Source organism: Perca flavescens, chromosome 1, assembly GCF_004354835.1.
Source record: "Perca flavescens isolate YP-PL-M2 chromosome 1, PFLA_1.0, whole genome shotgun sequence".
In the NCBI taxonomy this organism is placed as follows: domain Eukaryota; kingdom Metazoa; phylum Chordata; class Actinopteri; order Perciformes; family Percidae; genus Perca; species Perca flavescens.
The window spans coordinates 32,001,690-32,016,798 of record NC_041331.1 but is presented as its reverse complement, the minus strand read 5'-3'; the positions used below and the strand labels follow the sequence as shown (position 1 = coordinate 32,016,798).

Here is a 15,109-nt window from a genome sequence, read left to right as displayed (position 1 = left end):
AGACTAGAAGACTAAATAATCAGCTAAATGTAATGGATTATCTTCAATGGTATTACACAAATCTGGTTACAAGACAATATTTTACAGAAAGGTGAAAAAAGATGTCTTATAACACCGATAAAATGGCACACTTTAATTCAGATTTCACAAAGTAATCTTTTTTTATATATATTACAAGGAGGCAATGTAATGTTACATCATGCAGTTTAGTTTTTTTTTTTTAAATATTAAAATCTATAACGTGTACTGGATTAGACTGAAACTGTAATGTTCCCGTCCTCGCAGGTGGACATGTAGCAGAGCAGAGTCACAGCTTAAACACTTCACTAAGAAGCTTACTGTTCCCTCGCAGACAATCCCCTTCACTGGAAAACTCAATTTAGTTCTCCAGAGACAAATAACCTGCTGTACAGAGAGGAAAAAACATTCTCTTGTGAGGTAAGATTGCGTTATTGATATGGCTGCCTTTTGTGGAAATAATGTTTTGCAAACTGATGTTGGTGTGTTTTGTCTTTTTTACATTTGAGTTCAAGTTATGAAATCGGTGTAGAATGTAGAGTTTATAACTTGTGATGAACCAGCCTGGATGGAGGTTGATTGTGATAAATCTTTTCCGTTTCTTCTAATGTTTGTTCCGTACATTTTGTACAAAAAGAACATGATTACCTCAACAGCAGCCAAAGTTACAAGTTTACTGATTAATTGAGTTTGGAGCGTTGACAGTTGAGTCGTCTATGACTTGTGTATGAACATAGCAGCACAGTGATGCTTAGTTTGAGTTGAAACGGCTACCATAACACATTTTATTCTACATTCTGTACACCGTATAATATCAGTACTGATGGAAGGACTGAAAATGTGATGATAATTAACTTTAATCTCTAAATAAGGTTGTGGTTTTCTGAATGTGCACGCTTTCTGACAATTCTGAAATGAGGATTTGTGATGTGAAAGGTCCTATTCAGTTGTAATTTGGTTTGTGCTGTGTTATAGTCTGAGTGTGTAGCCTACTGGATGTGTGCGGTTCCCAGAATAGCTGTGCTGCAGTCCTTTCCTGAGGAGCTCAGAGAAGGATCAGGCTGGAGTAGATTACCAACTACTTATCTTCTGTCGCGCGCACACACACACACACACACACACACACACACACACACACACACACACACACACACACACACACACACACACACACACACACACACAGAAATCAAAAGAGCTTAGATAAAACAAAACCTCACCAACCTGTATGTCTGACTGATTGAATGAACTTTTATGTTTGTGTCTGTGTTTTCCTCAGGGCGTGTTGGTGATCATCTGCAGCCATGTGTGACCAGACGTTCGTGGCGGCCACTTTTGGCCCCTGTGAGAGCTGTGGGCTTGCAAGTCCTCTTATGAACATCTACATTAAGACTGAGCCCATAAACTACTGCTCCTTCTGTGTGGAAGTGGTATGTTTTCCTTTCAGTTTCTCGGCATTAAACAGTCTTCATGTCACTAGCTTTTTTTAATTTTATTTTGAGTGGATGTAGTAGTGTAGATCTAACAAGATATGTATCTACTGAAAAATGGAAAAGGAGAGACTGAATCCCTACAAACTCTTTAAGGTCAGCAGGCTGTTTTAACCCTGTGGCCCTGAAGTGAAAGGTGTCTCCTACTTTTGTGTTTATCTATGAACTTACAGTATATGATGATAACAGCAATCTGTGAGGCAGCTGCCAAGCTTCCACATACATAGGTTATCTTTGGATTGGTGAGGATCACACTAACACTCTGTGCAACATCTGTTTAACTGAGGAGACACACCACTCAGCAGCACCTTTTGACATGCAACTGTATTAATGTAGCTTACACACACACACACACACACACACACACACACACACAGGAAGTCATGAGGACCTTGCAGAGAGAGATGCATGCCACTGAGCTCCCTCCTGATCTGTGGCTCTTCATCATCAACTAACTCAATGAAAATAATTTGATTTGCACGTTTAAGTGAATTTTTTTTATTTTCTGCAATAGTAAAAGTAAAGTAAAATAGTAATTGTGATTAAAACTCATCAAGCAGATAAACCTGCTAACATACAACTCTTTTATAATGTATCATCTCTGTCAATTACGCTTTTAGATTTGATTTAATGAATGATTCCTTCTGGGAAATTGAGCCAATTAAAGTTAAATGTGCTTACATTTGTTAGGGGAAACGGGATTATTTTAAAATGCTTGGTTCTACGTGTTTGTGTCTACGCATTCATGGTTTTAAACAAGTTTGTGTTATAATTGAAAACATTAACTTGCAGAAAAGGGGCAACTGGTTAATGCTGCAATGCCATTACTGATAACATTTAATCTCACTTTTAAATCATCACGCCTTTGTTTAACATGATTTAAAAGTTAAGAAGCTTTCACTATCACAACTTGGTTAATTTGACGTGTTACATAAAAAACCTGATAAGCATTGGGACCTATCCGTTGCAACGGAATTAAAGAGACCGAAAGAGAGTGTAACATTTAGGTTTTATTATGAAAAGCTCAAGGCTCAGAAAGCTTACAAATTGTTGTTTTTTTTATTGTCGACTAACTTGAACTCTTTTAGAGTAATTGCACTACGGGAATATGTGGAAGGCTAAAAGCTGCACCAGTGTCAGCGTGTCTAAACACCAGCGGTGCCTGTGCTTATTTGAATGGGGAGGATGAAGGGAGGAGGGGCTGGCAGAAGAGTGCGAGCTGTGACACGCGTGGCGCAGCATCACTGTCGTGGTCGAGGACTATTTTAACAAACCCAAACAGCCGTCCCGTACCCTGAAATTTCCCCCGTTTCTCCCGTGTTTCTCTTCCCCTTCCGCTCCCTCCTCAGTGTTTTTGTTGTTGTTTTTCTCTCAAAGATGGCTTGTAAGGGGCTCCAAGGAGGGGAAACCGTGGCGAGTCTGAAGAAGGAGAGCGAGAGTCTGAGGAAGAAGCTGGAGGAGGAGCGGAAAAAACTCAGCGACATAGAGTGTAAGTGTCCTGGACGAAAACAACAACTATTACACCTGTTGTAGCCTAGCCTATACCCAGTCGCCTTTTTACTCAAACTCAGTATTATTGACTTAAAACACGACAAAAAACGTGTAGCCTACTCGTCTTTATAACGGTTACCTAAGTTAACAGATGCCCACTGTGAAGGGACGTTTTCATGAAATAGGCTAGCTTCGAATACGATTCAGACGATGATGAGCTTGTGCATGTTAAATCGCACTGTCTCCAGTCAGGCTGGGATGGAGGCTATAACTACCAACTAAGAACATGTACTCAAGTATAACTAACAACATTTACTCAAATAGCCTAGACCACGTAGGCCTACTTTAGTACAATTCTGAGGTAAGCTTTTTCCATTTTCTGCTACTTTGTACCTCCACCCTTCTACATTTCAGAGTAAAATATTGTAATACTGCACTGCATTTATCTGACGACTAGGCCTACAGTTACTACTACTACTAATTTTTCAGAACATTTTGTAGCCGACACAAAACCTATAACATTAATTGTTAAAGATAAGAAAAGTTAAAGAAGTTCAAGATAAACTTGGGCAAGATAACCTGCTATAAGTGGTGTATAAAATAGTTCAAATCAGCTCCAACTTGACTAGCTTGAAATATTAAATGCTGCTTACATGCATAAGCATCTAATAATAATGTATGAGCCTATAACACCATTTTAATTAAGATTTTGAATGAAGCACCTCTAGTGTTTGAGTATTTTTACATTGAAGTATTCTTACCACCACTGCCAGTTCTCATAAACTGTGTGTGTGTGTGTGTGTGTGTGTGTGTGTGTGTGTGTGTGTGTGTGTGTGTGTGTGTGTGTGTGTGTGTGTGTGTGTGTGTGTGTGTGTGTGTGTGTGTGTGTGTGTGTGTGTGTGTGTGTGTGTGTGTGTGTGTGTGTGTTGGTACCTCAGTGAACCAAGTGGCTGAGAAGATTGAGGTGTTGGGTCCTCTCTCCATAAAGACCAGACGTGTACTGAAGGGTCATGGGAACAAGGTGCTGTGTATGGACTGGTGTAAAGACAAACGTCGTCTCGTCAGCTCTTCACAGGTATAGTCTGCACACACACACACACACACACACACACACACACACACACACACACACACACACACACGTTACTAATAGAAATATAGTTCAGTATTAATAATAATAAGGTCAGTGTTCATTTTATAGTCCTATAATATATGGACTCCATTTATTTTTTTGTGTACTTTTTTATGTGATGCAGATTTTTTTTTCTGATCTAGGATGGCAAAGTGATTGTCTGGGATGCATTCACTCTTAACAAGGTGAGTAGACGTCTGTGTGGTGCTTTTCTGCATATGTAAGAGAATGTGTGAATTTATTTGAATGATAATTACCAATAATTACCATAAATTAAGGAGGCTAATAGCAAAAGCTTTAGATTCTTTTGAAGAAGAAAAATAAATACATTTTTGGATATACATTAAAGGCTCAAATGTTCAAAATAATCCCTTTATCAAAATTAAAGTTCTGATATTCCTCTGTTGGTTTTACTTTTATGACAAGAGCAAAAAAGACATTTGAGGATATATGCTGTAGAAGTGTTTAATTTAGTTTATTTGTCAAAATTAAAATACAGTAGGAAAAGAATACAAATATATACGACATTGTCAGGGATAACACGACAAAGTCCAGCACTTATTTCTATCGTGGTCCATCCTATTTTTAGCTCTGTACATTTATATTTAAAAGTTTTAACTGTAACCTCACTACTCAGAAACACACAAACATATTGAATGATTTATTTTAAAGATTATTTTGGGGGGGGTTTCCCTTTAATTGATAAGAAAGTTGTAAATAGGAAAGGGGGGAGAGGGAAGACAGCATGTAGTAAAGGGCCACGGGTGGGAAGCGAACCCTGGCCACTGCGGTAAGGACTGAGCCTTGGTACGTGGGGCACACGCTCAACCAGGTGAACTATCAGGGTGCCCTGAAACATATTGAATGATTTAGTGATATTATCTCGTTTTACCTTCATGTCTAAGGAAATAATTTCTCCATCAGTTTGACATGTCAAAGGATACTAAATGCTACAATACCCATGAGACTTAGCAAGCATAGAGAACTATTCAGAGTTGGGAATTGATCTATAATCCAACAATAAATTAATTCAACAGGTTCTACATATCTGACTCTACTTTCCACCAAGCATTTGCTGTGTGGACAACAGAAGAGAACAAAATGCAAGACTTTGCACTTCTTTGAAAAAAAAAAAAATAATGTGACTTTTACTTGGTTTCCCAGTTTTCACCATAAGTAGGTTACTTGTGTTGAGTGAGTGTGTGGGTGTATGTGGGGGGGGGTCATCCTCTGCTGCCACACTCCTCTGAGAGAGATGAAAATATGCATTTAAGGATATCTATCCATCTGTCCCCTATAATGACTGTGTGTGTGTGTGTGTGTGTGTGTGTGTGTGTGTGTGTGTGTGTGTGTGTGTGTGTGTGTGTGTGTGTGTGTGTGTGTGAGTGAGAGCACTTAAATGGCAGCCAGGATTCAGCCTGGTTTGACCATCATGCCTCTTGATGGAGCAGACATGACCACACTGAACATAATCCCTATTAATAGAGATTTACTGCAGCTGTGTGTGTGGCTGTCTGTGCAAATGGCAAGAGAATAGTTGGTTTATGCTTATTAAAGAGAATGTATCTTCTTACCAATAACAAAAACTCTATTCATGTTTTTCTCCCTTTTGTGTGTGCGGGTGTGTGGGTATGTGGCTGTGTGTGGTATAGGAACATGGGATAGCCCTGCCGTGTACATGGGTCATGGCGTGTGCTTATGCTCCCTCAGGTTGTGCTGTGGCATGTGGGTGAGTACAAAGAATTTCTCTTTTTATTGCCCAGATTTAATAAACTGCTACTCCTTCCAACAATTGAAAATCAACAACACTTTCAAGTGAAATAATATATTTGGAATTGTTTTAATAGAAAGTTATTACTATTATGAAAGATAAATTATATTTATTCTTATATTATTTTTTCCCAGTGTAACTTGGAAAAACATCAATAATGTAAATGACCCTGGTTGATCTTTTTTTAATAACTTTACACTTTTTTTAATTACTGTATAATAGAAAAGGATTTTGCATATGATAGCTACTTCAGTTATCTATAAATTGTCTGTTTGTTTAGTGACTGCAACTGCTATTGCTCAGTGGGGCTAAATTAGATCCTACTGGGAATATGTTTTATTCAATATACTGAATCTGACACCATGGAATAAACATTAATTTCCTATAATCTGTCAACGTGGATCAATTATGGTTATATCCTTACCCTAAACCCTGTGTAATAATGATCTACTATTTCATCTTAAATAGTGAGTAACCCATCATTTAACCTCTGATGTTTTTATCTCCTTCAAAAAGCGGATTGGATAACAAATGCTCAGTGTTCCCGCTGTCACTGGACAAAAATGAGAACTTGTCTGCAAAGAAGAAGTCTGTTGCCATGCACACAAACTATGTATCGGGATGCACCTTCACCAGCTCTGACATGCAGGTGGGCCAAAGTGTAATGCCTTGTGATAAACTGGAAATTAGAGCATTTTATAGATGAACGTATTGTAATCCATCATCAATGATCAAATGCATTTGATTTTATGTTGCAATTTTGAATGACTACTTCCCATAGCTGTTTTATTTTGCCAAGTTCCTGCACATATACGGAGTATATCTTCTATTTATATTTGCACCAAGATGCTCTTTTTGCAGTATACAATCTGTGCAATTGATACCACTTAACACCAATAGAACCTTATTGTCCCATTAACATTAAGCAAATTACAAGACCCAGCAGGGCTCGTCCGGGATTTGAACCCGGGACCTCTCGCACCCGAAGCGAGAATCATACCCCTAGACCAACGAGCCACAATCTCATGTGGCATTTTCTATTGTCTGCTCTTTATCCAATAAAAATTGGAGACAAAATGATCTGAACATACAGATTTTATACATTTAATTTAAATACTTATTATTTTAGAATTATTAGTATGTTGAGTCAAGTTTTTTTGATTTTGCATTGATGTACTTATACCTCTATTTAAATGTTAATTTGACTCCCCGACAGGATAAATCAAGACATGGGACAGAATCAAAAGGAGATGGCGGAGATATGTAGCTTTAATAATTTACTCCTCTCTGGCCCTCAGCAAGGCAGAGGATTCACAATGACAGAGGACAGGGAGATGGATGGCAGGGCTGTCAAGGGGGCAGAAAAGAGACTGGGGAGTAATGGTCCTCTACCCTGGGTGTATTAATAGACAGTGAGTGGCCTTTATCTAGGAAAGAGTTGAGCACACTGACCCGAGTGCAGAACATTTAACACAAAGACACACACATGCAATGCTCCTCTTTGACTTTCTCTCTCATACTGCATTTCACACTCAAAGACACATGCGTGCACATTAGCACACACTTTATACTAGACCTCGGAGCACAAAGCTGTGAACTACAAGTCTGGTTCCACATTTGGAGAGTAAGGATGTCACACAATTTTGTGTGTGTGTGTGTGTGTGTGTGTGTGTGTGTGTGTGTGTGTGTGTGTGTGTGTGTGTGTGGCTTACTGATAATTGCATTCATGTTGAAACTGGAGCTACCTCTCAATGCAGGCAGGATGTGGTTTGTTTTTTGTGCCTGAGGTCATCCAGCAGGATCTCTCTAATCCACTAGCCAGCAGGGATCTCTGATGTCTGCATGTGTCTCTAAGTGCCCATAATCTCTTTTCATCAGGGGAATCACTGACATTTTAGCATTTTGTGTGCTTGTTTGTATGTGAATACATGATGAACACAGTGATAGTTTTCTGTTAGAAAGTGCAGTGGACCTCTTGCTTTCATTTTGTGTGTGTGTGTGTGTGTGTGTGTGTGTGTGTGTGTGTGCCCTGTGAATGCTATGTTGGTATGTGCCAATTGAGTACAACAGCTAGCCTCATGGTGCCATTATATGTAGTGATGACAGATGACAGAATAGAGCTCTACAGCATTTCTCTATATGTCCACACTAGAACAGACTTTGGAAAGTGGCTGTTGATGACGCTATTCTGTTTTATTAAGATACCAGTGAGGTCAAAATGATCACATGCCCGGTACTTATAACTTAGACTTTTTCCTTCACATTTTTTTCCATCAATGCAATTTTTTCAAGTTTATTTTTGGCTGTTTCGCTCCTGAGGTTTAAGTGTTCAAATTGAAAAATGAAAGCAAAGTCTGTAGCCAAAGTCGCTAACCCTAACCCTTAAAGTAGAAAACAAATAACCAACATTTACTGTAATATGCATTGTGTGGGTGTTTGTAAGAAAATAAATACCATTACTTCTCTACATTTTAATCAAATCCTGCAGTTTTTTCTTTCCTTGTAAAAAAAAAAAGATCATTTGAGACCAATTTTTATTATCACCTTTCTATCCAATTTTTTTTAATTCTACAACCACCATCAGTGCCATATTAAACCCGATTCAGCCTAGTTTCAACCTTCAGCACAGTCACCGTGGAGTTTCCAATAGAATATAGAGTTTACCTATCTTAACCATATGATCTTAATCTATCAAAGTACTTCTGTGATGCCTTGCGACAGTGTATGGTTCAGTGTTTGCGCAGTTTTTAAGCTGTAGGTTGGTATCCACATATCCCTTAGTAAATCATACTCCACTGTTTTTACGTAAAAAGAGAATAAATTCCATGCTGAGTTACAAAATATGCTGAACCTACATGTCTTGGAATAAAGTTTTCACATTGTTGATTGTTTTGTGATTTCTGTATGTATGTTGAACATGTGTGGCGTGCCTGTGCTCCTGTATGCATGTGTGTGGGTGCTTTTGTCCATGTGTATGTGTGCATGTGTCTGTTAGATCCTGACCTCCAGCGGTGACGGCACATGTGCCTTGTGGGATGTGGAGAGCGGGCAGCTGCTGCAGAGTTTTCATGGTCACACAGCTGATGTCTTGTCCCTGGACCTCGCCCCATCTGAGACTGGAAACACTTTTGTCTCTGGGGTGAGAGAAAGATAGTGTGTCTGTGTGTTTGTCTGTTTGTAATTCATGTGGTTGTGGCAAAACCCGGCCTGTAACTGATGGTCTTCTTTGGATTTGTGTGTGTGTGTGTGTGTGTGTGTGTGTGTGTGTGTGTTGGTATGTGTATGTGCATGTGTGTGTGTTATCAGGGTTGTGATAAGAAGGCCAACATATGGGACATGCGCTCTGGACAGAACATTCAGTCTTTTGAGAGCCACGAGTCTGACATCAACTGTGTAAAGTGAGTCCAGCTCTTTGATAAAAAAACTAAAGTCTCACAGTGTCTCTTTTATTAAGTAAGTGGGAGATGAGATAGAGATGACATAAAACTGTTTTCATACTTCTGCTGCTACTACAAATAGAGTACATAAATGATATGATTTTACCCTAGATCTTTAAAATACACCATGAACGAAGGCCTTTTACCTCTATGTGCCTGCACACATGCTTAATGTCATAGAAGACATCTGAGGCCCTCTGCTACCCTTTAATATATCTGTCTTTGATAAATGAGAGACAGTAGTGCCCTTATTGTAAATCGTGTTTTAAATATGGTAAAACTTTGAGACCCTTAGGTTGCATACTAAAAACAAATTAAATGGAAATATCTAATCCGTTCTAAAATAACTTTTAAATCTAGCTTCCCACTTGTCTTGGTTTGTGTAAAAAAATATTGTGATTGCAATTTGGGACCAACTAAAGAGTTATTTTGGCCAAATATGCCAAACCACTAAACATAAGTTAGCGTCAGGCACGTTCTTTGTTTTACATTGAGAAGATTTGTTCATCGTCTGCATTAGAGTAAGACAGAGATCTGTGATGCGGTTCAAGCAGCAGATTTACTCACTTATTTAAAATAATTAATCAAGTTTCAGTTACTCTTTACTTGAAGGTATCTACATAAGAGTGACATGACACTGTCATGAACGTGTCATAAACATTATAAACAAGTCATAAACGTTTATGACATAACGCTTCTTTCAGTAAGTGTCATTTGTTTTTTGTCATGACAAGTTATGGTTAAGGTTAGGGTTCAAGTTCATGTGTCATGACAGTGTCATGTGTTAATGACAGTGTTATGTCACTCTTATGTAGATACCTTCAAGAAAAGTGTTACCCAAGTTTCTTTCATATAGAAAGCTCTTTGGTGCAGCACTTCTAATTCTACCCTCGGCCATGTGTGTTCAGGTACTACCCCAGTGGAGATGCATTTGCTTCTGCTTCAGACGATGCCACAGTGAGTCACGTCATATCTTATCAATTAGTTGTGATGTGTCTGCTGGTCATGTCAATATGTGTCCTGCGCAAGCTTGTTTAGTTGACGTCCTCAGTGCACGTGTAGAAAGTCAATTGATTTATTGGACTCACTCTGAATCACTCTTGATCTCAGTAAACAGGACATTTGTCCGAAATTTTTACTGGTAGGCTACCTCTAACACCTGTCAACAGAAACAAATACATACAAATATCAGCGATGAGTACTGACGAGCTAAAAAGTAACCCTGACTCTATTGCTATGATATACTGTAATAGTGCCTACTGTAGACTAAATTACTCTTGTCAAATTACCATTGTGTGTCCTGTGTGTGTCTGTCTGTGTTGTTGTATGTTTATTGGTGTCCCTCAGTGCCGTTTCTATGATCTGCGAGCTGACCGTGAGGTAGCTGTCTACCAGAAGGACAGTGTCATATTTGGTGCTTCCACTGTGGACTTCTCTCTGAGTGGTAAGGAGTTATAATGTATATATATATATATATATATATATATATATATATATATATATATTAATACTATTTATTACTCATCAGCATCTACTGGGAAAGTTAATCATTTCCAAAAGTAATACAGTATTTAATATGAATTAGCTATTTCCAATGATTCATGGAAAAAGTCGTGGCAATACCAACCCTTTGTCTGTCTACTCTCTACTTCCCCTTATTCTAAATTCCCCACTTCCTCTTTCTCATTTACTTTCTCTTCCTCGCCTCCTAACGCCCCCAGGTCGCCTGCTTTTCGCTGGTTATAATGACTACACCATCAATGTGTGGGACGTTTTGAAGGGAACTCGTGCCTCCATCCTGTTTGGCCATGAGAACCGCGTCAGCAGAGTCAGAGTGTCACCTGACGGCACAGCGCTCTGCTCGGCCTCCTGGGACAACACCTTACGGGTGAGCAGGAGTTTCCCTGCACATCATGTCCTTAACATTTTGCTGTTGTTCATTTTTACTCATTTATTTATACCTTTTTTATGCATGAAACACATCACAACAGCTGTGTTGGAGGACAACACTGAGCTTTAAAAAAAAAAAAATTAACATATGAATTGTGATGCAATCTTTTTGGTCAAAAGGGTTCCAGTCCAGTTTGGATCATATTGATACTTGTTAATAAATTAGGTTGGGCTCCCTACTTGTGACTGGATGAGGAGGGGAGTCTAAAAGCTCTAATTTTAATGTTCTAATTTTAACACAATACATTTATTTTCTTACACTGATGTTGAAGTTCTTGAGCTAGTAACTTGTGCATAAAAATGTTGGTTCTCTCATACAGATTTGGTCCTAGAGCTGATATCACAGTTGTAATCCAGTGAGGACAGCACCAGCACTGTGCGACTGCCAAGACTACCTGCCGGAAACCAACCCTACTGCAGGACTGTGTACATCCAAACCTTCAGTGTAACAAACACACAGAAGCACCAAACCTAAAATGTCTCTTCTGACTGAGAATATATCATTGTTTCATCAACTGTAGGCCGGATGTTCATTGAACAGAGACAGAAGTTAGGAGTTCTAATCTTTGTTATTAGTAGCTTCATGACTGATTGTATAATTAATTGCTATTGCTAATATAGTGGGAAATAATTTTAAGTGGCATGTGTCTGCTCTGCCATGTAGATCTACAGACAATATCAATGATTGTCTTGAAAATGATGTACATTGGTGTACCTTAGCTGTGGGAACCAAACCCGTCCAGAATCATACTATAGGTGTACACACTGTAATCGTTGTTGTTACAGTGGCAGTCTGCCATACAGTAGATATTGTTGTGATTATCCAAAAGAAGACAACTTAATTGTGACCACAGCTTTTTTCGTATTTTAATATACATTAACCTCAACGACTTAGATTAATTTATTGTGAGAAAATAAAGAAGATTTTAAATATTTGTTTTAATATATTTTTTGGACATTTGGTTTTTCTTCTGCCTTTTATTCATTCCATTTCTGACAACCTCACTGGAAGCCTCTATGCAGGTGGAGCCAAAACAGATAAAGGTAGCTTAAATTTCTGCAAGAACAAAATATAAATGGATGTTTGGTGTTTGCCACACAGGCTGCATCCAACTGCAGCCTCGTGGCACTGAGGTTGACCTAGATTCAATCCCAATGGCTGACATTTGCATTTCTTCTAGTCTGTGGAGGGGAGAAATGTAAATATGCTGCGATCTGATGATTCTGTCATTATGGTCTTGTGTTCCTGATTGTCACAGACCATTATGTGTGTGTTTTAAAGACAATATTCTTAGTAAGACATCCCAGGAATAACTGTTATCCTGATTTTATTGTATTTAAAAAAAAAGACAGCTAAATGGACTTTGGTTACACTGTATGCCACCAGGGGGCAATGCATCGCACTTGTAACAGTAACGTCTGGCTGTCCTGAAAAGTTTTTTTTCAAGGAATCACTTGCATAATTTAAGAAGACATATCAGGTTTTATAATATTTACTGCGAAACTTGTGTATATTTCATTGCAGCTAACATCTTTTTTACAAACCATGCTGGTGTGTTTTAGATATCTGGATTTGTTTTTTCTACCACTCAAGGCATCCAATGGTTTCCATTCATCTCTGTATGATATAGAAATATATTAGCAGACTTAAAACCTACTTGAAACATTATTTCTAAAGTTTATTATTAAAAAAAAAAAAAATGCTGGTATATAAGTGTGGTAGGCCTACAATTACCTCAATATAAAACTCAATTTCTCAAGCACTTAATGTTATTTTGTAGCCCTACAGTAAGTGGGAGAATATGCTGTATGTATCTGTGTTTTCAATCTGTTCTTCCATGTGTGTGTCCTTAAAACATTATTGATCAGATGGTCTCTCCGTCTTACACGTCTTTATTTTTTTCTAGCAACAGTCAAAGGTCAGCCATCCTTATCCACATCATCACTTTACATAGCACACAACATCCCCTGAGTGTTGACAATATACATGAACTGTTTTTAAATCATTACTTAACTGCTGTGAAAGGAACTCAAACCAAAGCTGACCTGCCCATAACTGATTAACTGCACAGGAAGTTATGAGTCTCCATTATAAGAACTGCAGCATCCTTGTTCCTTTTATTGTGGAAAAAAAAAACCTCAACATTTAAATCATATCCCTATAGTCTGCCCCCCGAAACAAACTTGAATTTTCAGTTTCAAATGATCAGATTTAAGTTTCTCAGCAGCTCATCTCACAAAATGTCTCATCAGGGGATTTATAGGTTACATTACAGCTTTTATTTCTCTTTTTTGTCATCTTCCTTGTCATCTATTTATTTATTTTTATTTTAACTCCAGCCTAAACTAAAGGTTTTACATGGAATTCAATAAGGGAAACACCCAGAGGGAAACCCAGGGAAACAGCAAGTTAAAGACACAGGTTGGTAAAAGACAGGAAGAGAAAAGAGACTGATGGATGAGAGGTTAGAAGGGTAATACCATGCAGAGGAAGTACCCAAAAATATCTGCAGATGTGCTATGCTACTGAACCATTGTCTTTGGCTGCCAATTTGATTACAAACTCTCTGCATTTTTCACTTCCTCACACTGATCACTGAACTGGTTTATGTGTGTGTAGTTTACAAATGGTGTTACCATACACTGAGAGTAAGAGGAGTGGGACTATTTCGAGATGAATGAAACCTGAAATCCCGTGACTGCTCTCACTTTTTCAAAGCAGAGGTGGAACCTGGCTGCTCAAACTAAGACCTATTTACTATAGATCGGTCAAATGAAGATGACATCTATGAATTTACATAAAGGTGCTATGTGTGAGAGCATTTCATTAAGTGTTGCTGTAATGAAAGTCAACCAATATCTTAGGAGTAATCAATGAATTGCTTGGTCTATAAAATGGCAGAAATAGAAGAGTGAAGTAACAAATTGCCCCAAAATCCAGAAATATTCAATTTACATAGAATGCAAGTTGCTGGTTGTATTTAAGGGCCAGTTTTGCTTAGAATTAGTTGATTGTCAAAATAGTTGTAAATTAATTTTCCATCAATTGATTAATGTCACTTTGATTATTCCCTATAAGCTACATTTGCTGTTATAGCTTATATCCTATACTTGGATTGACATTTTAGAATTGTATGAGCAGGCTACTGACAACTTGCAGATACAGGCAGAGACAGCTTTCATACAACTATAATAAGACCAGTTATACTCAATTTACAGCTCGCCCCGCAGAATATTTATTTTCACAATGAAAATAAATTGATTCACACTGGGACATTTGTTGGTTTGTATGTAAATATGTTCATAAAAAACATCAAAATGGAGCTTGTTTATTTATTTATTTTTTTAAGTGTCAGTGGAGGATCCCCAGCACGGACCCTCGACAGAGGTTCAAGCTACAGCCTATGTCCTCAAATCTTAGAAGGTCCCCTGCATATAGGCCTACCTCAGTTAATTTTAAAGAAATTAATAAATGAATAAAGAATTTCAAAGAAAGATGACTCATGTGCCTTTTAATATTTACTCATTTTATCTGATAACTATTATTAATGTTGTGGCCCCTGGCCTCCTGTCATTTTGCAAAGCTGAGTAGGACCTTATTAACAGTGGAATGCATTTAAAATCCACAAATATTGTGGCAGACAATTCATTTCAACAACTTAGTTTAGCTTCAATTATTGCAACCCCGTTGGTTTTTACTGCATGGTAGATTATATTGACAAAGTGTGTTTTCGCTTTCTTGTGGGAGAAGTATCGGTTCGATCTAATATAATATTAAGGGACTTTTGCGGGGTTTTTTTGTGGAGGCGGAGTCAGATGA

At 38.1% G+C, this 15,109-nt stretch overlaps 1 protein-coding gene and 1 non-coding gene across 2 annotated transcripts; one reads left to right on the top strand and one right to left on the bottom strand.

The window, feature by feature from the left end:
• Positions 1-2,511: 2,511 nt before the first annotated feature.
• Positions 2,512-12,222, top strand: gnb5b (guanine nucleotide binding protein (G protein), beta 5b). Its single transcript, XM_028578117.1, has 11 exons — positions 2,512-2,997; positions 3,938-4,074; positions 4,275-4,316; positions 5,784-5,860; positions 6,419-6,551; positions 8,898-9,041; positions 9,209-9,300; positions 10,248-10,296; positions 10,687-10,783; positions 11,061-11,227; positions 11,610-12,222. Exons 1-11 carry the CDS (start codon positions 2,886-2,888, stop codon positions 11,619-11,621), a joined length of 1,062 nt encoding a protein of 353 aa, XP_028433918.1. The 5' UTR covers positions 2,512-2,885; the 3' UTR covers positions 11,622-12,222.
• On the bottom strand, positions 6,848-6,919 carry trnap-cgg (transfer RNA proline (anticodon CGG)). Its single transcript has one exon. It is a non-coding gene; the product is annotated as a tRNA-Pro (tRNA).
• Positions 12,223-15,109: the final 2,887 nt, after the last annotated feature.

Bases quoted from the DNA above. Each gene is read 5' to 3' on its own strand.
- gnb5b (XM_028578117.1), top strand. From the start codon at position 2,886: ATGGCTTGTAAGGGGCTCCAAGGAGGGGAAACCGTGGCGAGTCTGAAG. The intron at 4,317-5,783 runs GTGAGTAGACGT...TGTGTGGTATAG, and splicing joins ATGCATTCACTCTTAACAAG to GAACATGGGATAGCCCTGCC. The intron at 9,301-10,247 runs GTGAGTCCAGCT...ATGTGTGTTCAG, and splicing joins TCTGACATCAACTGTGTAAA to GTACTACCCCAGTGGAGATG.